The sequence below is a fragment of the Trichomycterus rosablanca genome, chromosome 2, assembly GCF_030014385.1.
Source record: "Trichomycterus rosablanca isolate fTriRos1 chromosome 2, fTriRos1.hap1, whole genome shotgun sequence".
In the NCBI taxonomy this organism is placed as follows: domain Eukaryota; kingdom Metazoa; phylum Chordata; class Actinopteri; order Siluriformes; family Trichomycteridae; genus Trichomycterus; species Trichomycterus rosablanca.
Window position 1 is genome coordinate 27,851,774 of NC_085989.1, and position 26,804 is coordinate 27,878,577.

Sequence of the window (26,804 nt, forward strand, 5' to 3'; positions counted from 1 at the left end):
AACAAAAAGTCACAGATAAACCATTAAAATTTAGCACTTGGTTAGATATCTTGCCCCTCACGGACTGGGGTCTGACAAAAAACCTGAATTATTTGAATTCAGTAGAAACGGGTTACAGGACATCCAGTCTTGTTTCATTTACACAATTCTCAGTCTTGCTGATTGTGCAAATATCATTGGTTTTGGCTGATATACACTATATGGACAAAAGTATTGGGACACACCTCAGTCACCGAATTCACGTGTTTCATTTAGTTTCATTGCCACAGGTGTTTAAAATGCAGTCTGCCTTTAAACACGTGAAAGAATGGGTTGTTCTAAACAGCCCACTGAATTTGAGTGTGGTACTGTAATAGGATGCCACCATTTCAACAAGAGTTAGATATTCCATGATCAACTCAGAGTGGTATAATTGAAGAGTTTAGTAAAGGTTGGCTACTCAGCCATAAAGTGGCAGACCACGTAAAGTTACAGAGCGGGGTTGAACAGTCTGATAAATGAGTCTGGGTTTGGCAAATGGCAGTTCCAGTGAAGGGAAATCTTAACCCCTCAGCATACCAGGACATTTTGGACAATTGTATGCTTCAATATATATTAAGCGAGACTTTTACTGTTTTATGTCCATGTCTAGAAAATAAAATCAACAATGACTTTTCCAGATTAGCAGGAGTGTGGGAACATGACAAAACACACAAATGCATTTCTCCAAAACTTGGTTTATTAAAATAATAGAAAAGCACATTTTATCCACGGTCAAACAGAAATGAATTCCTCCATATCACCAAGCTCAAGCCCAACAAATCCCACCCCCCTTCTCTCTCCCTCTCACTACTGAATCTCCCCCATGTAAAGGCGCTTATCACTGGATCCAGTCAGAACTGCAAATGAAATAAAAACAGAATTTAATTAGCACACCATAATATTTTTCAAATGTCATGTGCTGGCTATGAAATTAAGAAATTGCAAAGAAAAACAAAAATTTTATGCATATTTACCAACAGGTTCCTCTGGATGGAAGGCCACCTCATTGACCGATCCTGCATGACCAGGAAGCTTGTAGAGGATTCTACGAGAGGTAGTGTCCCAGATGTACACAAACCTATAAACAAAAAACGCAAAGCCAGTCATACAGTATTCATTCATATCATCGTACACACATGCATACACACGCTTTCTTACCTGTCAGCGGAGCCTGCCGCTATTTTACTGCCATCTGGTGACCATGAGCATCGCAGCAAATTCTAAGAACAAAGAAACTCATAAACACGTGCATCCTATGCAATTTTATCTATAAAAATAACGAGCATTTTTTTAAGCAATAGTAAAATTTCATGAGCCACATTTTAGCCTCTTGAAGCCTGTGTGGGTTTTAAGAATAGAAGAACACTATCTGTCCAAACACTAAGTGTCATCTTTAAGGATTGCTGGTAGAGATACAGTTGTGATTAACATTATTGGCAGCCTCGGTTTTATTTATAAAAAGTCATTATCTTCAACTTTGTATCATTAGAATATTAATAGCAATAATAGCATGTTCAAATACAACAAGAAGTTGGCCTATCAACATGAAGTCATTAAAAAAAAGAAACGATAAAGAAATGGACAGGATGAAAGGCACCTTTCACTAATAGTTGGTTGCACAACCTTTGACAACAATGACAGCCTTCAAAATTTTTTCTAGCCATTTGGGAGCTTCTTGAACCTGTCTTCTGGTAGTTTCTTCCACTGCAATTCTATTAAGCTTTTGATTGTTGCAGGGTTCCTGTTCCCAATTGCAGACTGCAGCTTTCTTCATTGATTTAGATCAAGACTCATTACTAGCAATTATAAAACAGATCATTTTTTCTTGTATACCATCTTTGTGTCACATCCACTTTTGGGTGTGTGCTTTATGACATTGTCCTGCTGTAGGACCCAATCTGTTTGACTCAAAACTAGTTTTCTTACACTTGGGAGCACATTTTGCTCTAAAATGCTCTGACAATCCTTTGATTGCATTGTTCCTATAACACATTCAAGGCATCCAGTTTCAGACACAGCAAAGCAGCAGCTCCACAACATAAAGGATCCTCCACCATGTTTCATTGTAAATAGGGTGCATGTTTCTTTAAAGGCTTCATTTTATCGTCTAGAACAGTGGTTCTCAAACTTTTTAGACCGAGTACCACCCATTGTCAAACCAAAACTTCCAAGTACCACCTACAGTGTATATATATACAGTGTATCACGAAAGTGAGTACACCCCTCACATTTCTGCAAATATTTCATTATATCTTTTCATGGGACAACACTATAGACATGAAACTTGGATATAACTAAGAGTAGTCAGTGTACAACTTGTATAGCAGTGTAGATTTACTGTCTTCTGAAAATAACTCAACACACAGCCATTAATGTCTAAATGGCTGGCAACATAAGTGAGTACACCCCACAGTGAACATGTCCAAATTGTGCCTAAAGTGTCAATATTTTGTGTAACCACCATTATTATCACTGCCTTAACCCTCCTGGGCATGGAATTCACCAGAGCTGCACAGGTTGCTACTGGAATCCTCTTCCACTCCTCCGTGATGACATCACGGAGCTGGTGGATGTTAGACACCTTAAACTCCTCCACCTTCCACTTGAGGATGCGCCACAGGTGCTCAATTGGGTTTAGTCCATCACCTTTACCTTCAGCTTCCTCAGCAAGGCAGTTGTCATCTTGGAGGTTGTGTTTGGGGTCGTTATCCTGTTGGAAAACTGCCATGAGGCCCAGTTTTCGAAGGGAGGGGATCATGCTCTGTTTCAGAATGTCACAGTACATGTTGGAATTCATGTTTCCCTCAATGAACTGCAGCTCCCCAGTGCCAGCAACACTCATGCAGCCCAAGACCATGATGCTACCACCACCATGCTTGACTGTAGGCAAGATACAGTTGTCTTGGTACTTCTCACCAGGGCGCCGCCACACATGCTGGACACCATCTGAGCCAAACAAGTTTATCTTGGTCTCGTCAGACCACAGGGCATTCCAGTAATCCATGTTCTTGGACTGCTTGTCTTCAGCAAACTGTTTGCTGGCTTTCTTGTGCGTCAGCTTCCTTCTGGGATGACGACCATGCAGACCGAGTTGATGCAGTGTGCGGCGTATGGTCTGAGCACTGACAGGCTGACCTCCCACGTCTTCAACCTCTGCAGCAATGCTGGCAGCACTCATGTGTCTATTTTTTAAAGCCAACCTCTGGATATGACGCCGAACACGTGGACTCAACTTCTTTGGTCGACCCTGGCGAAGCCTGTTCCGAGTGGAACCTGTCCTGGAAAACCGCTGTATGACCTTGGCCACCATGCTGTAGCTCAGTTTCAGGGTGTTAGCAATCTTCTTATAGCCCAGGCCATCTTTGTGGAGAGCAACAATTCTATTTCTCACATCCTCAGAGAGTTCTTTGCCATGAGGTGCCATGTTGAATATCCAGTGGCCCGTATGAGAGAATTGTACCCAAAACACCAAATTTAACAGCCCTGCTCCCCATTTACACCTGGGACCTTGACACATGACACCAGGGAGGGACAACGACACATTTGGGCACAATTTGGACATGTTCACTGTGGGGTGTACTCACTTATGTTGCCAGCTATTTAGACATTAATGGCTGTGTGTTGAGTTATTTTCAGAAGACAGTAAATCTACACTGCTATACAAGCTGTACACTGACTACTCTAAGTTATATCCAAGTTTCATGTCTATAGTGTTGTCCCATGAAAAGATATAATGAAATATTTGCAGAAATGTGAGGGGTGTACTCACTTTCGTGATACACTGTATATATATATATAGGCAGTGATGGGAATTATGGCTTCTTGACAGGAGCCGGGTATTTTGGCTTGGTTCCTTTTAAAGAGCCATTCAAAAAGTGAATCTTCGCGCTGCTAGGTAAACTAAGACATCCCCGATATTAACATCAAATTTGCATTAAATGTAGGCCTAATTCAAACATCACTTAAATAAGAAAGATTAATTTCAAAAGGCAAAAAACTACAGGGAAGAGACAGACTGTGGTTGCATTTCATTAAGTTTGAGAAAAATCCTTTCTTGTACAAAGATGTGACTGAGTTTGATTCTGCTTTAAAACATAAGCACAATAAAATAATCAGATTTAACCTAATTAAACAAGTTTATAGTTTATTTCTGAATTATTTGTCATTATACTACTAGCTCTAGCTCTCTCTCTGTGTGTGTGTGTGTGTGCGTGCGTGTCGCTCGCTCATTCTCCACAGATCTGCTCTGACAAAAGCGAGAGAGCTACTGATAACTTTACTGATAACTTTACTGAGAACTTTACTGATAACGTTTCGGAAATTTCGAGATGGAAACTGCGAACGTGAAGTATAGACTTAATGAAGTACGGTGTCTGCGTAGCCCCGAATATTTTTAAAAACACATTCGTTTAAATACAACTTGTTTTAATTAAACTGATTTTATTAAAACAGAATTATAAGAACTTTGAAACAGATTTTATTAGTAATTTACACATTTTGTTTCATATTATTTTTTATTTATAATTATTAAATGATTTATTTTTTCGGTCCATGTAATTACTTTTCCGAGATTATCTGGCGTACCACCTCATGCTGCTTCACGTACCACCAGTGGTACGCGTACCACAGTTTGAGAACCACTGGTCTAGAAACATAACACTGGTATGCATTGGCACAGTGCTCTAGTTTGGTTTCATCTGTCCATACAGCATTTTTCAGAAGTATTATGGTTTGTCTATGTAAGTTTTGGCAAGGTCAAGTCGCTCTTTATTATGTCTTTCCTTAAGCAGTTTTGTTCTCCATGGCCTCACCCATAGAGCCTTGTTTTGTTAAGCGTGTGCAGTATGGTACAAGTTGAAACAATCACTTCAGATGTCTCAAGCTTAGCATGAAGTTCTTTGAAAAGCAAAATTTCAAACCACCTTTTATAACTTTCTCTCATTTTCCTCTTTACACCACACCCTGAAAGGTTCTTGACTATTCCATGTGTAACAATGAAAGAATTAATTAAAGTCATGTGAGCACTGACAAGGTGGGGACAAGTGAGTCTAACTTCTAAATAATCACAGGTTAGTTGGATGTTGTCATTTCAAACTGAACAAAGGGTGCCAGTAATTGTGTACTTATTTTTGATAAGTTTTTATTGTGTTTTTTTTGTGTCTTGTGCTTTTCTGTATTAAAGCAGTTTCACTAAACACTTTACTTTAGAAAATATTTTACATAATATTCAGTATTTACTATTCAGGGGAACTTTGAGAGAGTGGGTAGGTTACCTTTTCAAAATTGTGGACATTTCCCTGGAAGATCTTCACACATCTCTCTTTCGGGGCAAATGGTCGGATATCCCAAACGCGCACTACACCACACAAAGGACAAATGACCTTAAAAGGTGTATTAAAAGAACTAGACATTTCTACAACATTTACATCCTGCCAGTTCTCTCCCATGCACTGCTGCATCCACTCACCACTGTTGTCCATGGAGTTGGACAGTAAGTAAGATCCATCTGAACTGAGGCTGAGTCCTGTCACTGAGTCGTCGTGTCCCTGCATGCTGTAAATCAGCTTATTCTGCCTCAGGTCCCACACCTGGACAAAAATACATGTAAAGTAAAAACAAAGTAAGAAACATACATGCTCATCCATGTACTACAAACATGTTTGCACTCCTAGATTGTGTGTTATGTGCACCATTTATATGTTACCTTGATGTCATTATCAATGCCTCCTGAGATGATCTGATCACTTGTGTCATTGAAGGTCACGCTTAGGACTTGGTAGGTGTTTTGAAACGTATGAACAGATGCCTTTTTTCTGATATCCCACAACTGAAATCACATTCACTTTGTTAGTTCTTCACTAATAAATGTGTGTGCATTAACAAAATAGGAATTTGTTTAAAACACATCATTGTTTATGCATACATATTTGAGTTTTGTTCATATTTATAAGAAATGGATATGAAATCGATATACTGGGAAAAAAAACCAAAAGTAGTTGAACACTTGCTTTTAATTCATTGGTTTAAATGCAGGCTGTTAGATACAGTACCAAACTGTATAATTCTCTAGTTTAGTTTTTTTTTTTACTTTTTAAGCCACCCACATTTTGTCCATAATTTTTTACACAACCCAGGTAACAAATAAAGCCTCCACGAGGGGGCATTCGCGTACAAGTTTATTTAATTATTATTATTTTTCTCTGCAATCCATTTTTTCAACTCAAAAACCCTGCTCTAATCTGTGAGACAAAAACACTCTCATGACTAGTGGGACTGAAATTGTTTTTACAATAGCAATATAATTTTGTGATATTTTATTGTAAAAGAACATTTTTGTTATTTTCAAATCGGTTCTGCAAGTCATTAGGACAAAATTTAATGATTACACATTTTAATGATCAACGTCTGTGACAGTCTCTTTTTTACATAGACGTTTAAGACAAAATAAATGGCTGGTGTTTTAGGTCAGACATTGTGGGACTTGCTCAAATCCAATAGCTTGTAGGTAAAGTATTGTCATAATCAATCCACTCCCCTTGAATTGTCCTAGCCTACATCATATAAACCTACAATATATGGGCAAAAGTATTGGGACACCTACATGTTACATCTACAGAAGATTTTATGACCTATTCTAAATCCATAGACATTAATGTGGAGTTTGTCCCCACTCCACCCCTTTGCAGCTATAACAGCTTTCACTCTTTTAGAAAGACTTTCTACAAGATTTTGGAGTGTGTCTGTGAGATTTTTTGCCCATTCACTCAGAAGATCATTTGTGAGGTCAGGATTAAGGATTAGAGATTAAGTCAAAAGTTTAATTTGTTGATGGAAGCCTTTAAGCCCTTGGTGTTCGACTGAACAGTCTCACCCATGTTTCAGCAACTTCAAATAATTGGTAGGCATTTTTTGTGCTATTTAAATTACATCTGACAATCCAGACAAATTTCCTCTCAGCAAAATGTAGAAGATTGGGTTTTCTCCCTGACCTTGGTAAAAGACAGCTGTTCTATTTCATTTTTAAACGGTGCAGTGAACTAGCCCTATTTATAAGGACACCAGGATTTCACCAGGGGTAATTATAGTTACTAAAGTATAAGGAGACCATGCCACAAAGTTAAATTACATTACAGAATCTACGTCACCAAATTAATAGTTCATGTTGCTGTATGTATAAGTTTAATCCAACATAATTCAGCACACCTGTACTAAAGTAGTATGTTTTGGTGTGCAACAGAGATTTCTGTAATAAATGTAAACATTGCTGTGTATAACCACTCATATTTAGAACATTTAAACAAAATTCATTGAACTTTATTGGTGTACACCACTAACTTAAGAAAAAGTACTTTTTTTTTTTACTAATCCTTCTTTATTAGTTGTGTGTTACCTTAACAGTTCCATCATCACTGCCAGTACAGACCAGCTGTGGGCCTCGGCGAGCAGGAAAGCAAGAGTTCACGAAGGATGTGTGGCCTTTCAGACGCTTTACACGCTCACCCGTCTCACTATCCCACATACATACAGTCTTATCTGTACTAGCTGAGAAAAGGTAACTGGAAAACAAAACACATTTTTTTGCTGAAAAATTATGTTATATGTCATCATGCTTCTTAAAAAAAGAAAATTAATACATTAAGTAAAAACTAAAACACAAGGAATGAGTCTTGGTCAAAACTGCTTGGACATTGTCCTGCATCATGTTCTTTGGATAAAATGTACATAATGTAATGTAAGCATAAATTACCTAATCAATGTAAATATAGTGTAGTGTATACTTTAGAATAATGAATTAAAGACAGTCTTAAGCATTCAAACCTGCCATCTATATTGTAATGAAGCTCCATCACAGCTCCACTGTGGCCCTTCAGTGTGGCAAAATTCTCACATTCTCCATACACATTCCATAACACTGCACAGAAAAACAGCAGCAATTAAGAAATGTCCAGCTCCTTGAACATCAGGACAGTAATAAATAATAATATAGGTACTCTAGCTAAAGCAGACTCACAATTTCACTTAATGTAAAATAAAACAATGGATTTTACAAATGTAATTAGTGGAATTTCGTACAGATGAGACGGTCGAATCCTGCAGAAGCAAGCATGGTTCCATTTGGGTGAAATTTGCAGCAATAGACTTCACCCTCATGACCAGACAGCAACATGATGGGAGCCTGCAAACTGGAGCTACGAGGAGGACCCTGCCACAACACAAAATACACACTTAAAGATAATTCAACACATCATACAACATATCAATGTCATCACTGAAACTAAAGTAAAAGTTTCATTACATCTGTAAGGGATATGTATTTTTTCAATGGCAAAGGCAAGCTGTAGTCTAGTGGTTAAGGTACTAGACTAGTAATCAGAAGGTCGCTTGTTCAAGCCCCACCACTGCCAGGTTGCTGCTGTTGAGCCCTTGAGCAAGGCCCTTAACCCTCAATTGCTCAACTGTAACTGTAATGCAAGTTGCTTTGGATAAAGCCGTCTGCTAAATGCTGAAAATGTAAATGTTTGTAACACATGCATAAAAAAAAAAAAAAGAGTTAATACATTTTTTGTGGGCTTTCTGAAAATATTCTGGGCCTACACGCCAAAGCCTCTAGATCCATTCAGGATAGACAATAACTGGTTACTATATAAAGTATTGGGGAACCACTTCTAATTTTCTAATTATTGTGCTTCAGCCACAACAATTAACAAACAGGTGTAATAAATCAATTACAACTTTGCAGCACAGATTAGGGAAGGCCCTTTCTTGTTCCAGCATGACTGTGCCCTTGTGCACACAGCAATGTCTATGAAGACATAAAGAAAAGCTTGGTTTAAAGAAACTCCAGCACAGACCCCGCAGTCCCACTGAGCAGCTTTGAAATGAACTGGAACATCAATTGATGCCATACAAATGCTCATTTGACTGAACGGGCACAAATTCCCACAGGCATACTTCTCAGATGAGTGGCTGTTGTTATGGCTGCAAATCTTATTTAGGTCACTCTAATAGCATTTGTTTATGAAATGGGATATGAGGCAAGCTCATGGTCAGGTGTCTAAGTACGTTCGGCAATATAGCGTATTTTAAATGCACATTTCCTATCATAGTGATTGACCTGACAAAGATTTCGCGTGTGTTTATCCGGGTAAAGTCAAAGTAAAACAGTCGCAATTATCACTTCCCTGCACAGCTGCTGACTATCAACAAAACTGGCAAGGTAATGTGTTGTATAAGCATTTTTTTTCTATGTTAGTTACTTTTAAATGAACTTTTGATTTTGATTGTGTGCTGTGTTTAATAGATCAATTGGGTAAATAAACTATGATGATTAAATACAAAAACAGTTTACAGGCTGAACCATTTTAAGCTAGTGTAGTTTGTTAGCGACCCCCTCATATAAAAGCAGCTTTATAAAACGGATAGTTCCGGTCCTAAAATCTGATTGGCTGAGCCGCGTTCGAAGCCGTTGTAAAATCCCCGATAAACGCACACCTAGGACCACCTCACATCATTCCATATTAATACGCCACTGAATAGAGAAAGTTAATGTTATTTTCGCCCTCATGTTGCCTAGCAACACTGTTAAACGAACTATTTTGCGTCGCGGAAGAATGCTTTATTGTAAGTTTATACACAATAAATACATTTATGAATTAAACATTGTTGTATTTATTATATTTTATGTTGACCGCCGTTTTATAAAAGCAATAAGCCACTCGAGACCGTGCATTACTGTTATGATTTTAGCACGGGGAAAGAAGTTTTAGGCACTCCGCTTCGCGTCGTGCCAAAAACGTCATCCCCGTGCTAAAATCACAGTAACGTACGGCCTCTCGTGGCTTATTGCTTTATAATTCGAGCATTAATTCATGTGCACATTGTGAAGCAGATGAATGAATGGAGTTAGTACCGTGGTGGAGAGCTGCTGAGACTGAGCCGCGGCCACCAGTTCAGTTCTCGGTCTCTTCACAGCAGCAGGGACGATCGCCATGTCCGCCGCCCGCTTCACCGCTTCAATCATTGTTTAAGGAACTTCGGTTTAGCAGACAGAAAGAATAAAGACTAGAATAGTATTGACTGATTACAGTTTCACTCGTGATATCAAAGTGTAGTAACAGAGCGGTCCGCCATCCACCATTAAAACTCTCTTCACCGCTGAACTGTAACACTTCCGCTCGAACCGAAGCCTTTCATTGGGTCGTGAGTCTTGTGTGGAGTCTTATTGGCTGCTTTCCTTACGCATGAGCTCTTGAACCGGAATACAATCGTTAGGATGCAAACATGTCTGTACTGCAGTTAATTGTTTGTAAATCATTTCGATCACCAGTGTTGTGCTGGAGTGTAAATTGAAGTGTGAATAATTTGTAGCGGTCTGTGTTTAGTAACGTTAGAAAGTGAGCTATTTAAAAGCACGCTGTTCTTTTTGCAACTAAAAGGGAAAATCCTGGACCATCACAGCTCAGATCGAGAAACACAGAGTGAAAAAAGCTGGTAGGTGGAAACGCTCCTGTAATGACATGATTGTGTAGACGTGTGCACTTTCTAACACAGTCCTGTTTGCGGTTCTGTTCTGCAGCTTTCATGAAAGTGACGCAACTGGAAAGTTCATTTTATTTCGGACACTCTTCTAACATTCGAGTTTCTTCTCGAGCTCAGCCAATAAACATAGAATTGCATGAACTCACTTTGTGTTAAATAAGGAAAACTAAGCTTTTACATTTATTTGAAAAAGCTCCTCAGTTCATTCATAGTTAGCGATTTTTAATGCAAGGTTCATGTGCGTTGAAGGACTAAGGGAGCGTCTAAAAAGTGAGCGAAGCGGAAAATGCATTAAAGAGTGTAGTAGTAAAGTTACATAAAACAGTTCTGCAGTATAGGTACTGTCACAATTTATGAGAAAATCTAAATGAATAAATGTATAAATCAATATTATAAAGTTTCAGTTGTTTAATGACATGTACAACTTGTTTTACAACTTACTACACGTGTATTATTTCAAAATAAAAGTCCTACTGTATGAGAACATACAGTAGACCCTTGACTTACGAACTTAATCGGTTCCAAAGGGCTGTTCTTATGTCAAAATGTTCGTTAGTTAAACCTATTTTTTTTCCATAAGAAATAATGTCAATAGAATTAATCTGTGCCAGACCTCCCAAACCACCCCCTTACCTAACCTTTCTAATGTCTTAAATGCTCTTTTTTGTTATAAATACAAGAATATTTTCCCTTAAATCTTAATAATAGAATAGACATTCCTGTAATAAACAATAATAAACAAAAATACACAGTACTACTGTACATAAAACACATACATCACATTTCATACACCATAATACATTTCCTTCTTTTTTTATAAAATGTATCTACCAGAAACAATAACTCTCATATCTCTCTATTGTCTCCTTCTTTATTTCAATAGTGTTGTATTTTGTAGGTGTAATTGCACGAAAGAAAGAATATTTTACACAGTGGTTTCCTTCTTCTCTCTCACTCACTGCCCCCTCTGTCTGATACACAGTGACAGCTACTGGCAGGAGTAATTATAACAAATGTAATGTTTCTCAGCTCTGCGCTCTCTGCACCTTATTTGGGGACATTATAATATTGAAAACACCGGAAAAACACCGTCCACTGCGAATGTTCGCTCAGTATATATATATATATATATATATATGTGTATGTATGTATGTATGTATGTACAGTGTATCACAAAAGTGAGTACACCCCTCACATTTAAGTATATCTTTTCATGGGACAACACTGACAAAATGACACTTTGACACAATGAAAAGTAGTCTGTGTGCAGCTTATATAACAGTGTAAATTTATTCTTCCCTCAAAATAACTCAATATACAGCCATTAATGTCTAAACCACCAGCAACAAAAGTGAGTACACCCCTAAGAGACTACACCCCTAAATGTCCAAATTGAGCACTGCTTGTCATTTTCCCTCCAAAATGTCATGTGACTCGTTAGTGTTACTAGGTCTCAGGTGTGCATAGGGAGCAGGTGTGTTCAATTTAGTAGTACAGCTCTCACACTCTCTCATACTGGTCACTGAAAGTTCCAACATGGCACCTCATGGCAAAGAACTCTCTGAGGATCTTAAAAGACGAATTGTTGCGCTACATGAAGATGGCCAAGGCTACAAGAAGATTGCCAACACCCTGAAACTGAGCTTCAGCACAGTGGCCAAGATCATCCAGCGTTTTAAAAGAGCAAGGTCCACTCAGAACAGACCTCGCGTTGGTCGTCCAAAGAAGCTGAGTGCACGTGCTCAGTGTCACATCCAACTGCTGTCTTCGAAAGATAGGCGCAGGAGTGCTGTCAACATTGCTGCAGAGATTGAAAAGGTGGGGGGTCAGCCTGTCAGTGCTCAGACCATACGCCGCACACTACATCAAATTGGTCTGCATGGCTGTCACCCCAGAAGGAAGCCTCTTCTGAAGTCTCTACACAAGAAAGCCCACAAGCAGTTTGCTGAAGACATGTCAACAAAGTACATGGATTACTGGAACCATGTCCTATGGTCTGATTAGACCAAGATTAATTTGTTTGGTTCAGATGGTCTCAAGCATGTGTGGCGGCAATCAGGTGAGGAGTACAAAGATAAGTGTGTCATGCCTACAGTCAAGCATGGTGGTGGAAATGCCATGGACTGGGGCTGCATGAGTGCAGCAGGTGTTGGGGAGTTACATTTCATTGAGGGACACATGAACTCCAATATGTACTGTGAAATACTGAAGCAGAGCATGATCCCCTCCCTCCGGAAACTGGGTCGCAGGGCAGTGTTCCAGCATGATAATGACCCCAAACACACCTCTAAGACGACCACTGCTTTATTGAAGAGGCTGAGGGTAAAGGTGATGGACTGGCCAAGCATGTCTCCAGACCTAAACCCAATAGAACATCTTTGGGGCATCCTCAAGCGGAAGGTGGAGGAGCGCAAAGTCTCGAATATCCGCCAGCTCCGTGATGTCGTCATGGAGGAGTGGAAAAGCATTCCAGTGGCAACCTGTGAAGCTCTGGTAAACTCCATGCCCAGGAGAGTTAAGGCAGTTCTGGGAAATAATGGTGGCCACACAAAATATTGACACTTCAGGAACTTTCACTAAGGGGTGTACTCACTTTTGTTACCGGTGGTTTAGACATTAATGGCTGTATATTGAGTTATTTTGAGGGAAGAATAAATTTACACTGTTATATAAGTTGCACACAGACTACTTTTCATTGTGTCAAAGTGTCATTTTGTCAGTGTTGTCCCATGAAAAGATATACTTAAATATCTGCAGAAATGTGAGGGGTGTACTCACTTTTGTGATACACTGTATATGTGTATATATGTATATACTGTATATGTGTGTGTGTATATATATGTATATATATATATATGTGTGTATATATATATATATATATATATATATATATATATATATATATATACACTGTATATGTATGTATATATATGTGTATATATGTGTGTGTGTGTGTATATATATATATATATATATGTGTACTATATATATGTGTGTGTGTGTGTGTATATACTGTGTGTATATATATATATATATATATATATATATACAGGGGTTGGACAAAATAACTGAAACACCTGTCATTTTAGTGTGGGAGGTTTCATGGCTAAATTGGACCAGTCTGGTGGCCAATCTTCATTAATTGCACATTGCACCAGTAAGAGCAGAGTGTGAAGGTTCAATTAGCAGGGTAAGAGCACAGTTTTGCTCAAAATATTGCAATGCACACAACATTATGGGTGACATACCAGAGTTCAAAAGAGGGCAAATTGTTGGTGCACGTCTTGCTGGCGAATCTGTGACCAAGACAGCAAGTCTTTGTGATGTATCAAGAGCCACGGTATCCAGGGTAATGTCAGCATACCACCAAGAAGGACAAAACACATCCAACAGGATTAACTGTGGACGCAAGAGGAAGCTGTCTGAAAGGGATGTTCGGGTGCTAACCCGGATTGTATCCAAAAAACATAAACCACGGCTGCCCAAATCACGGCAGAATTAAATGTGCACCTCGACTCTCCTGTTTCCACCAGAACTGTCCGTCGGGAGCTCCACAGGGTCAATATACACGGCCGGGCTGCTATAGCCAAACCTTTGGTCACTCGTGCCAATGCCAAACGTCGGTTTCAATGGTGCAAGGAGCGCAAATCTTGGGCTGTGGACAATGTGAAACATGTATTGTTCTCTGATGAGTCCACCTTTACTGTTTTCCCCACATCCGGGAGAGTTACGGTGTGGAGAAGCCCCAAAGAAGCGTACCACCCAGACTGTTGCATGCCCAGAGTGAAGCATGGGGGTGGATCAGTGATGGTTTGGGCTGCCATATCATGGCATTCCCTTGGCCCAATACTTGTGCTAGATGGGCGCGTCACTGCCAAGGACTACCGAACCATTCTGGAGGACCATGTGCATCCAATGGCGGTGCCGTGTATCAGGATGACAATGCACCAATACACACAGCAAGACTGGTGAAAGATTGGTTTGATGAACATGAAAGTGAAGTTGAACATCTCCCATGGCCTGCACAGTCACCAGATCTAAATATTATTGAGCCACTTTGGGGTGTTTTGGAGAAGCGAGTCAGGAAACGTTTTCCTTCACCAGCATCACGTAGTGACCTGGCCACTATCCTGCAAGAAGAATGGCTTAAAATCCCTCTGACCACTGTGCAGGACTTGTATATGTCATTTCCAAGACGAATTGACGCTGTATTGGCCGCAAAAGGAGGCCCTACACCATACTAATAAATTATTGTGGTCTAAAACCAGGTGTTTCAGTTATTTTGTCCAACCCCTGTATATATATATATATATATATATATATATATATATATATATATACACAGTATATATATATATATATATATATATATATATATATATATATATATATATATATATATATATATATAATAGGGAGAGAGAGAGAGAGACGATCTGAGTCGACTTGTTCGTGACGTCACATGTTTCGCGAATTTCGGTTCGTAATTTGAAATATATTTGTACGTTAAGTTGAAAAAGATCATTCGTAACCCGAAATGTTCGTATGGTGAACTGTTCGTAACTTTCGGCTGTATATATTTGCATTTTTTCTAATTTTCCTTCCAATCTAGTCGTATCCAATTACCTGATTGCATTATGCTTTCTCTCTACTGCTGCTGATATCCACTTCTGATTGAGGAGAGCGAGACTGTCACACGCCCCGTCCGACACGTGTGCAATACCAACTGCATCTTTTCACCTGCACGAGGCGAGTTCGTATGCGGATCAGCTTTGTGTATGGAGAGCCTTACCCTGATCAATGCATTATTCTTTGACTCTGTGCAGATGCCATCAACCAGCCAGCAGAGGTCGTAATTGCATCAGTTATGAGGTCCCTAACCGGCTTCCCACTTTGTATGAACAACAGCCAATCGTTGTTCATGTAGCCGCCCAGCCTGCCGGATGGCAGAGCTGAGTTTCAAACCGACGAGTTTGAAATGTCAGCTCTGGTGTGCTAGCGTGTTTTACCGCTGCGCCACCTGAGTGGCCCCGATAAATGATATTTTTTAATTTTTTTGAAAACAAATACATTTACATTTAAATATAATGTTGTAGAACATACCTAGAGAAAGCAGGATGTACTATGTACACATGTACTATGAGTAACTACCATCAGCCCAACATTCAATTTATTCCTGACCTTGACATGCACAATTGTTATAAAAAAGGTATTGCCATGCACTTTTTTGGGAATGGTAGTAATATTTTGTTTAATCAAGTTCAACATGAATTTTTGCAGTATATACAGGTAACCTCTGGACGGTGAAAAGAAGCGGTCATCGCCTGCACACGTATCGGAGTAGGCACATGCTAGTCTGTGGCTCTCCTCAGTCAGGATGAGGGTGGTTCAAGCAGTGGAGGAAGTTGCAATAGGGAGATTAGAAATAACATTATGGGGGGAGGGGGGGGGAGGATAAAAGATTGTAGGTAGAACATTGTATGAGCATGTTAATTATAGCAAATAAACATGGCATAAGGTGGGTTTTGGTTTAATCTAACAGATTAAATGTTTTATACTCCATTAACGACATATTAGTAGTAAATAGTAGTTGTTTCTGTTAAGAATTGCCATGGCTAATGATCGGAGTAGAGAGCCAGCTGGCCTGGATGGACTACCAGAGCTATACAGCATTCTACAAGGAGAGGTCAGTACTAACAGCATCTGAACAAGACAATGAGCTCATTTACTACACACTGGTGCTTTTACCTTTTCTGTTTCTCTTTTATAGGTGGCTTCTGTAACTGAATATGGAGCTTTTGTTAAGATCCCAGGATACAGGAAACATGGTGAGCTGATGACATTTCTAAACTGTTTATCAAATTTCAAATGCTTCTCTATGGTTGTAAGTGACTAACGTGTTTTCACAGGTCTAGTTCATAAGAATGACATGTCTGCCTCTCGGGTTGATAAGCCCGCTGAAATGGTTGATGTTGGGGAGAAGGTTTGGATTAAAGTCATTGGCAGAGAGGTACATCACTAAGTGCAAACTTCCAATTTACAGTTTTAAGGAAATGTTTTGGTGGCACAATGTATTGCACCCTTTAAATGAACTTGGGCTTATTCCATAATAACATGGGGTTAATTTGAAAACAAGGTTTTCTCTTACAACAACTCAGAAAGCTGTGTTTTAAAGTCTGCTTCACAAAAAAAGAATACATCTAAAAACACTGATTTAGCATTTTAGTTTGGACATGTAAAAATTCCTCTAAGATCATCTAAGTCCTTTAAATAATTAGCATAAAATCTTGTTCAGTTTGAACATTGACCAAAATAAATATTTATGAATTATGAAAACAAACTGTTTTGCAGCTTGTTAGCAAATTCTAATTGGCATCAAATTGGTTACATAGTGCACTACTACCTAGTGTTGTTCCTTATGTAATGCACTGAAGATGGGGGAGGAAACTTTTTTTGGGATTCGACCCACTTCACTCAACCATAGCATGTAAACATGTAAAGAACACAATGCAGCAGGCATCTGTGAATGCCCAGCATGACATTTTTTTAATAATTTTTTTGGATTTCACTGAAAAAAGATAAACTTTTGAAAAGCGCACTGACTCCAATGTGGTTTTTTTATTTTTTATATCTGTGCTAGTGTGGACTTAATGTCCGATAAGTAAAGATTCATTACAAGTGACTAACAGTTCATACTTTTAACAGTGCCTCTTACTGTTTCTCTTTTGTGCCAGATTACTGATGATAAAGTCAAACTTGCTTTTTCCATGAAGTCTGTCAATCAAGGGACAGGGCGAGACCTAGATCCCAACAATGTGATGGCTGAGTAAGTAGTCCTACGTTATACTATGTACATGTGAGAAATATTTATAAATTAGTATTCACTTGTATGTACAGTTTTATTCATTTGTTTATACCTTTAACATTAAATCATTGTGTGTATTTGTGTGTGTATGCATACAGGCAAGATGCTCGCAGACGAAGGCATTTCCGGGATCACACAAATCAGAAAATCACATTAGAGGCTGTGCTTAACACTACCTGCAAAAAGTGTGGGTGTACAGGTAAGGACTCCCAAACCCACTAAATATATGAAAGTGTTTGTGAAGTGAGGAAAAAAAATATTACTTGTCTGGAGAAACATTAGGTATTTTGTGAGGTGTTTGTCACTGCAGTGTCTTAATGTAAGTCAGACTTATTTAATAATTGTCTATTGACTAATTGACTATTTACTACCCCTTTTAAAACAGACCTTAAGGAAGCCCTGGCAGTTAAGGCACACATTTACATATTGCAGTGCTTGACTGGTGCAGTGGTAAATTACCGGAGCCCACTGTGGCTGGGATCCATGGTTCTTGAATCCCCGATTGGCTACGTCTGAGGAAGGGATGGCCAAGGCCCTGTGATGGATTGGCATACTATCCAGGGTATGTTACTAAATTTCCCCCAGTAATTCCAGGGAAACAAAATGCAATTTACCATATCATTACACACAATTTTCATCACAGAGGATGTGGTTTGAGACACAGCCAGAAAATGAACTGTGTGCAGAATTGTTGCATTGATTTTATTGGTTGTATTGCTTATATACAGGTTAAATGTAAGGTTATTTTGCCATTTTCAACATCAAACACAAGAGCCAAAGGATTTTGACACTTAGGCCTATCTGCTCATCAGGGAAGTTAACAGTGTGATGGATAAATAACAGTATTTCCTTAGTCTTTTCGTAAGTATTTCCAATTTTTACAAGCACAGGCCAAGTGTTCATGATATTTCTGTTGTCACAGGGGTGGGGTACTATTAGCACACTGAAACTTAACAGAAATTATTTAGTCCACTGTTGCACATGAAAGCCAAAAAATATTGCATCAGGTTAGCTGCAATAACAATTGGTAACTGGACATGAAACATAAGGGAATTGGTGGCTAGTGGCTAACATTACACATTTAACCCTGACTGCCAGTTAAACAGGACCTACAATACAGTCAAGATAAAAAATTATGTTTGTGGCAAATTGTTAAATAGTACATTGTAATAGTTAAATATGTAAAAAAAAAAAACAGAGAGCAATGTTTCATTTATAAAACATTGCTTTCAGGGTGAATAAAACTGGACACTTAAAGGCCAAAGGTATGTGGAAACCTGAATATAAACTTGGTTGACACCCTATTTCAGAACCATGGGCATTAATACAGGTGTCTGGAAATTTGTGCATATTTATTTAAAAAAGCACTGGTGAGGTCAGACAAAAGTTGAACAACAATGTCTGGCTAACCCCGAGTTGCATTCTCCAAGAAAAAATTTTAAGTTATTTGAGGGAAAAAGGAGTTTGAGATCTACTTTGCAGTTTGTGCTTTAAAACTTTGAAACTTAAGAAATCAATTAACTTTTAATCTGGTGATTGGAGATATCAGGAAAGACACTAAACTGCAGGTGTGTAAAACTACTGTTGAATAGTTTTAGCAGTACGTATGATGACATTATCATTCTGATACATACAGTACATACAATGCACCTGGTCCTGTGAACCATGCACATTCTGTATGAACATCCTTTAGCCTCCAAACATGAGTAACCTTTTACCACAATTTCTTCATCTGAAAGAATTTATCAGACCAGTGGTCCTGGTGTTTCATTCAGATTTCTGAATTGCAGCCCTGCCATGAATTTTTCTGCTAATGATGATAACCGACATCATCAAACAGTGTTATGTAAGATAAAAATGGACAGCATGTTTTTTTTTTTTTTGGCTTTCGGATCTTGGAATTAATTCAACTTACGTCTGCAACATGTGGTCTTAGTTGTTTCATGGTGAAGATTTGGAAACCTTTTAACTTAGGAACAATCCGCTCACATTGCAACTGGATTTATATCTGTTCACTGGCAAAGCCATGGAAGTAAACTGAACTTATTATTAAATATGTAGCCACTATAGGGATTCATGATGTTTACAATTATTGTGACCTCACTATCGATTTGAGAAACAAACGCTTCTCAAAAAATTAAAAAGGGCATTAAAACCCCATGCTTAACCTTGTGTTTGCTTAAGTTCATTTAAAACCACTGTTTAACCTCTAAACAATCTTTATTATAAACTTAAATTTATTAACCAAAGATATTCAAGGTTGTGGTGAATGGCAGTTTGTTTCTTCATACAAAATAGATTTAGGGTCAAAAATTCAAAGCTGCTTTATTTTAGGGATTAAGTGAAGATGGGTCATTAGGACAAAGGAGGTATACAGAATGTTGAAACTACACTAGGGTTAAAACAAATGTAAGTTGCTAACAAATTCATGTAGTTAGATAGCAGGTGTTGCCTTTTCTTTAGGATTTTCTATTTAAATTGTCTTAAATCAATGATGAATATTGCTGTATGACACTAGGAAAGTCTGTGTTGGTGGGGAAAACTGCAGAAAACCTGTACGCCCTCAATTGTATTTCTGGTTTAACCTAAATATAAATTGTTTTATGTCATGACACCTGGTCACAAATGGTCTGTTTGCTCTTAGGTCACTTTGCCAAGGACTGTTTCTCACAGCCAGGGCTTCAGTACAGTTTAGTGCCAGAAGAGGAGGAACAACAAACCTCTGAGACAGTCCAATCAGAGCCTCAGAAACAAAAGAAGGTTGGAACACACCCCTTTGTATTACCTCTAACAGCTCACAGATTTACACTGCACAGTTGTCTTTTGTTGCATCTGACATTTATTTTTCTACACTATTCGATTTCAACTTCAATTTGGTTTCTTATGTTCCTTTAGGACAAGAAGGCCAAAAAGGAGAAGAAAAAGAAAACACGAAAGAGGGAGAGATTATCTTCCGACAGCGAAGATGCTAAAAAAGCAAGACACTCCCATTCACATTCCAAAAAGAAAAAGCACAAGAAACACAAAACACACAAGTGAATATTGTGAACACTGGCTTATGGACTTTGTATTTCTGTCTGTTAAGTTTGTTTTATTAGTCGTTGTATTCAGTTTTCTAAAAGCTAAGAATAAATGTCATTTTTGAAGAGTGTAACTAACGTATGAATGTCAGTGCAGAGAGGTCAGATTCTAGAGGTGAACAGTGAAAAAGGTTATTCCTCCATGACCCCCTTACCCACTAAGACACAGGACAGTCAGTCACAAGCTTAAATTAGAACACACATGACATGGCTATGAGAACATGCTTAAATTAGATATACAGGACAGTCCCAACAAAGATGCAGCATTTTGGTATACTCACAGCTTTGGAAACGTTGCTGGAAACACTGACTGGTATAAATAGGCTGAGTATAGGCACACCACATGACTTTTGTGGCCCACTTTTTAAGGTTAGGAATCTACATGACACAATAGACACATGTTGCATTCACATGGACCAAAGAACATTGCTTTTAGAAAAGAACGAGATGTACAATAACTTGTTTTGGGGGTGTAAAGCTGATTTTTACTTTATTTGGATATGGTACAAAGAAACATGGACCGTTAAGCATTAACCACAAGATGGCTTTTTCAGCAGCAACATAATCAGGATAGCAGGAAGAACTTCACTCTGCTTTCACATAGTATCGTTTGGACTCCACCTCGCCCAGAGTTAGTGTCTATCAAAGAGAATGCAAAATGATTTGAATTAGCAAACAATTAAGAACCCCCCCCCCCCCCCCTTTATGCCCAGGGTCCTGAACCAAGTCTTAAACACAAGCGATACTTACCAGTGTGAGATTGTTGCCATCAATTTCTCTGACCAGTGTTGTTTCTTTGCCATCCCATTTCTGAACATGAACCAGCTTACCCCCGTCAAGTGTTACTAGAGACTAAAACGGAAAGAAGATGGGGGTTGGGGAGAATTTTTTTTATAATACTGTAAAGAGGGCACTTTGGTGGCACAACAGTAAAAACCAGTGCTGACATTTCAAACCTACAAGTTTAAGTCTCAGCACTGCTATCAGCCAGCCGGGCACTAATACGGACAATAATTGGCTTGTCCGGTGGAGGGGGGAGCCAAAGGGATTTTTCACAACTCCTACAAATAAAGCCTCTGCTGGCTGATTGATGGCACCTGCACAGAGATGGTATAACAGAAATTGGCATGTGACTACGTGCACAATACAGATCCCGATGAATCTGCCTCGAGCAGAAGAAAAGAAGCAATCAACTACCGAGTGTGTGCCAAAGGGGGTGCGTGTTAGTTATGGCCCTCCTTGGTCAGGAGGTCTGCAACAGGTGAAATACAATCAAGTAACTTGACATGACTAGATCGGAAGGGAAAATTTGAAAAAATGCGTAAATAAAAATACAGAAATATAGAAATAATTATGTAGACAACATTGAATTTTGTAAAGGTATGCTACTGAATGCACTTAAACAAGCCAAATTTTACATGTACATTTACCTGTGTTTTACCTAGTAGTTTAGCATCATGTGAAGTTAAAACTGACTTTATTAAGTATATATCTGCACAGTAACATTACAGATTAATATTACAGAAAAACATCTAGAATAATAACACTGCACTGGATAATACAAATACAGTCCACAGCAAGTAGGCTGAAGCTTACAGATGGAGAAGTGATGCACTCCAATCTGCTGTGTTACAATGCAAACAAGCACCGCTTTCTGGCTGTGTCTAATTTTAATTCCTTCAGACACAGTACATGGTCCATGCAGATAATGCATCATCGCCATGTAAAACTAATAAAATGTACATTTTAATTTCCTATGAATTATAGTGCTTTGTGGTCTGGTAAGTGAGGCATTTCATTTAAATAAACTGTTTAATCCTGATTAATGCTGTAGTGGGTCCAGTTTTATCAGAAAACACTAAGTGCAAGGCAGTAATTCAGTAAACAGGGCGTCAATCCAATCACAGAGCTTTAGCCACCACTGGTTTAGACATAGCCAATCATGTCGGTGTAGACACCGACCAGCCAACAGCACAGCTGGAATTCAAACCTAGAGCTCAGCAGTGGTGGGATAGTGTAATAGAATGGCGCTGTGCCATTTGAGCACCTTGTAAGTGAATCACTTAAAAAATGAGCCATTAGGCAAAGTCCCAACATGCCTGATAAACAATTATTTTGAACCGGTTTGTGACACGTCTCATGTTCTATGTCGTTCATGTGAAAGGGTGCTACCAGAAAATGGTGTGTGCAGTTGGCATGCTTCATCATCACCAAGCCACACCATATCTGGTTAAAACAGCTCAGTTATTATATATGGTTTGAGTGTAAAATAGGCTTTTTATTCACAGTTGCCCAAACCAATTCTTTGTGTTCAAATTAGTCTAAATGTTGCTATGGACAAGTCAACACAATAATGTTGCTGATAATAAATGCTGCTCAAAATTAAATAGACACAACCCAAATCCCATGGCCTAATATTTCAAGCTTTCCTTTAGGATGACAGAGCAGCAACAATGTTTGAAGTAGCTTTTTTCCAACAATGTTTAAAGTACCTTTTCAGCAGTTGTTAAGTGTAACACAGACATAGGATAGCTTGTTTATAACATGCACATTTGGACATACCTTTACTTTGCGGTCATCTGCAGTGGTCTCGTCAAACTCCTGTGCCAGCTTAAATTTGATTTCTGTAGTCTTAAAGGTGCTGACAGTTTTTAACGTGATTTCATCACCTTCAACGGAAATGATGGTTGTGGGTTTTGTCATGCTGCCAACTTGACGCGTTGCAAAGCCCACACCTAGAACACACAAAAGGTAACATTGTATGTAGACCTAAACAGTGTCAGTATTACATAAAATACATCATTGTATAATTCTCTAAGCTATAAAAGTACACAGGGACATTCATGTTTAGCTCATGTCCTTTCTCATATCAAATGACAAGCACGTGTTGTGGAAGGACTCTGACTCACATGATCCACTGTAACAGGAAATAATCAGTTTTAATTCAAGTGTGCCAAGGCATTCACACCGATTTCCGCATACAAACATGCAGACAACCTCCCACTGACACTTATAAGTTAACAGTGGGTGACCGCGTCTCTAAACTCCAAACTCTGGAACGGTCAAAAAGGTCAAATAAACCGTGCCAGTTTACTCTCTTAAAGCAAGCACTGAATATCGATTTGTTCTGCAAATATACTATGCTAGTCCAAATAGGGTTAATATTGACCCTTACTCCAAAACTAAATTCCATCTTTGGTCTCAGTCTGTTAAGACCACTGGCCTGAATGGCTGAGTACTGGCCTTAAATTTAAAACTTTGTCCTTCAAGGTCAGAGAGAATAAGGGAAAAAAAGAAAGAGAAAAAAAAACAAACCACCTGCAGCAGGCTGGTCACCATATTTACACACTAGCTCATTTCCTGCCTTAAGGCCACCACTATACACCCCCGTTCTACTGCATGAACTAAACATGTCTGCTCCCTAGAAACCACCCATATCAGCATAAATTCCATGCTGGTCCAGGCTAATTCATGCTGGCAAAACCCCTGCTGTTCAGTTAGTGAGTATGCTGCAGTTTGCTGGCTCATTATTATATATTTTTGGTCAACCTGTGTATCTGTGCAAGGCGAGTCAGTGCAGTGCTTCTGGAGTAAATGTGTTAGTTTTAACAACCCTATCCTAGGCCAACACAAAGCTGAGTCAAGTCAATACAAGCAGTATTAACGTCAGAGCCCTCTAAGAGCCTCATAGCAACACTACTGGATTCCCATGAATTGCACCCCCCTACACACACACACTTCTCCATTAACCAAATGACTCGAATAACAAGTTTTTTTCCACACATTTATTACAAAATGCCAGATAGCAAATTGTGGCACATGTACTATTTTTAATTGTGAAATTGTTGCACGTGTTCCCCCAAGTATCACACTAATGCATCTGTGTGTGCCATTATGACCTTTAATTTATGATCTTTTCAAATGTTTTAGTACATGAGAGATGAAAGTTCTTTAGTATAAAAAAAGTAATTAAGGTTATGCATTACGCATGTAGTCACATGTGGTCTGTGAAAGGTCATTCCTAATGGCCTGATTTGGAATGCACTCCAGTAAAGAAAATAGACTGGTAAAAACCAGTAATGCAGTCTATACAAAACTACGTAACTACTGGGTGTAGAAACATCAAAATGATCCAGATGCATATGCTTTTAGCAGTGTTTTTATTATGTAGCTGCAGATCACTAACTTAAGTGTAGGTTTACAAGGTTATCTAGCTTAACTCCTACACTGTAAAAACACAACTGATTACACAGTTCCCAACCGGACACCTCCATTCTATGGCAACCCCTAATCTAGGATAATATGGTACAAATAACTAACTGAATGCATAAAAATTGAGCATGGGTTTCAAAAAGTTATTAATCTTAGTTTATGAAAATATGCAGAAATTCTTGTTAGCATTAGTTGTACATTTACTACAGATGCAGTAGACAGATTTGTTGACACCATAACCAAGGAGGCTGGCATGTTTTCACTGCATCAGCATAAGTTTCTGTAGGTTTTCCAGTTTGTCTACTTTTCAAAAACATGCAGAACGTAGATTGGCATCTCTTCAACTGCCCGTGTTTACTGAGGAAGCACTTCTGTAAGTGGCTCTGGTTAAGAGCGTGTACAATGTTACTGCCTTGCGATGGATTCAGTGTTTTTGGGTGGGGTCATATCCGCCATGACATTGACCACGCTGGTGAAACTAGGTGAATGTATGTAGGTTTTGTGGTGTGCATTTATATAGACTGAAGTGTGCTAGCCTTGCTTTGGTATGTGTGCGTGTCTGTGCATCATTGACATCTCATCGGTTCTCTGAAGAAAGGGTGATGGTGGTGGGCCAATAAATAATTACTTAAAGAAAAATATGACAGATTAATTTTTACAGCTTATGTGGACAGGTTAGTAATTTACCCCTCTTGTCCTGAAGTTAGAGCATCTACGCTATTTTAAAAGCATTTCTTACTCTATTTATTGTTATTGTATTATGTTAAGGATTTATATTTTATAATGCACTCATCACTTCGACGTGGGTATCGATTAAGAACTAATGGATTAAAAACGATGCCCCTGATTATGTTTAATAGCTACACTCTAACCGAATAAAGCCAATTGAGTGAGCACGTGGTCAGAAACGGTGCAAGTGTGTGTGGGTGCGCGCTCTCAGCAGATAGAATGGTGGGATGCGGGGGGTCCTCCCTGCACCAAAGACACCCAACTCAATACACACATGTACCTGCATGTTCTTACCTTCTCCCTGTCCTTCAGAATAACCTTTTATCAAGGCACACTCGCCTCAGGGCTTTCCCTATCAGCATTTTATACACTTCGTTTACGCAGTCTACACTAACCCACACATAACGTTACATACCAAGAGCCTTCATGTAATCGTCGAAGTTCTTGCTCTCCTTCAGGTTCCACGTGCCGGCAAAAACGTCAACCATCTTTCCAACCTGCGCAAGCGGCAAAATGTACCAAGCGTGAAGATGAACGAGTGTGTAATAAAAGCGAGGATGCGGACTGCAGGAGTATCACTGAACTCACCTCTTTTCCTACTGGCTGATTTATACCGGCTGTTCCTTACGTAATCACACAGCCTGAGAACAGGGCGGGGCAGGAGTGCAGCGCGCGAGGAGGGAGAGACAAAAGAGACAACGCTCTACTCATCCTGTGAGAAAACGAGGGGGACAGAAAGGAGGTCAGAGTGCGAAGGACAGATGGGGGGTGGTGGACAACAACAGCTGTATTAACATAGCTTGAGAAAGGCAGTGATAGATAGAAAGACAGACAGAGACACACATTGTTAGAGCATAAATGCTAAACCGTACATACTGTATGTCATGATAGGGGAATAGAAAGGGTGTGGAGGGGAATGGGGAAAGGAAGCATGAGAAGGAATGCAATGTATCAATGTATTTAGAGGTTCAGAGGTAAACAATGCATGCATGTATATATAGTACATAGTATAGAATAGAATGCATTTATGTGTCATATATACATATACATATTCGCATATCCTAGCTTGTTTTGAAGCTGGGGTCAGAGTGCAGGGTCAGTCATTGTACAGCGCCCCTGGAGCAGAGAGGGCTTGCTCAAGGACCCAACAGTGGCTGCATGGCAGAGCCGGGATTCAAACTCCCAACCTTTCAGTTGACAGCCCAAAGCCCTACCCACTAGGCTACCACTGTCCCAAACATGGTTAAAGATCCCACGAATAGGTGGCAGTGCCTGAACCATATATGTGTTGTAGGTCACTAGGACCTCTTCCGTCCTTGTCAAGGGGAGTGCTAACCTTCTCTCCTTTCATACAGCAC

General features: G+C 39.1%; 3 protein-coding genes and 1 non-coding gene across 5 annotated transcripts; 1 reads left to right on the plus strand and 3 right to left on the minus strand.

The window, feature by feature from the left end:
- Positions 1-700: 700 nt before the first annotated feature.
- On the minus strand, positions 701-10,198 carry snrnp40 (small nuclear ribonucleoprotein 40 (U5)). Its single transcript, XM_062990614.1, has 10 exons — positions 9,932-10,198; positions 8,095-8,224; positions 7,840-7,933; positions 7,412-7,577; positions 5,726-5,848; positions 5,489-5,609; positions 5,295-5,377; positions 1,180-1,241; positions 996-1,099; positions 701-878 (listed from the first exon to the last, which is right to left on the minus strand). Exons 1-10 carry the CDS (start codon positions 10,040-10,042, stop codon positions 829-831), a joined length of 1,044 nt encoding a protein of 347 aa, XP_062846684.1. The 5' UTR covers positions 10,043-10,198; the 3' UTR covers positions 701-828.
- Positions 10,199-10,284: 86 nt separating this feature from the next.
- zcchc17 (zinc finger, CCHC domain containing 17) lies at positions 10,285-22,327 on the plus strand. 2 transcript variants are annotated; one of them, XM_063013529.1, is made up of 8 exons: positions 10,285-10,512; positions 16,165-16,246; positions 16,331-16,388; positions 16,470-16,570; positions 17,295-17,386; positions 17,524-17,624; positions 20,070-20,185; positions 20,321-22,327. In XM_063013529.1, exons 2-8 carry the CDS (start codon positions 16,172-16,174, stop codon positions 20,462-20,464), a joined length of 687 nt encoding a protein of 228 aa, XP_062869599.1. In that variant the 5' UTR covers positions 10,285-10,512; positions 16,165-16,171; the 3' UTR covers positions 20,465-22,327. The 2 variants fall into 2 exon arrangements, with proteins under 2 accessions (XP_062869599.1, XP_062869606.1); XM_063013536.1 differs by lacking the exons at positions 20,070-20,185; positions 20,321-22,327 and adding an exon at positions 17,811-17,983.
- fabp3 (fatty acid binding protein 3, muscle and heart) lies at positions 20,965-26,019 on the minus strand. The gene is made up of 4 exons (XM_063013537.1): positions 25,862-26,019; positions 23,068-23,240; positions 21,256-21,357; positions 20,965-21,144 (listed from the first exon to the last, which is right to left on the minus strand). Exons 1-4 carry the CDS (start codon positions 25,932-25,934, stop codon positions 21,091-21,093), a joined length of 402 nt encoding a protein of 133 aa, XP_062869607.1. The 5' UTR covers positions 25,935-26,019; the 3' UTR covers positions 20,965-21,090.
- A 660-nt stretch (positions 26,020-26,679) lies between these two features.
- Positions 26,680-26,804, minus strand: LOC134309463 (U6atac minor spliceosomal RNA). Its single transcript, XR_010011178.1, has one exon. It is a non-coding gene; the product is annotated as a U6atac minor spliceosomal RNA (small nuclear RNA).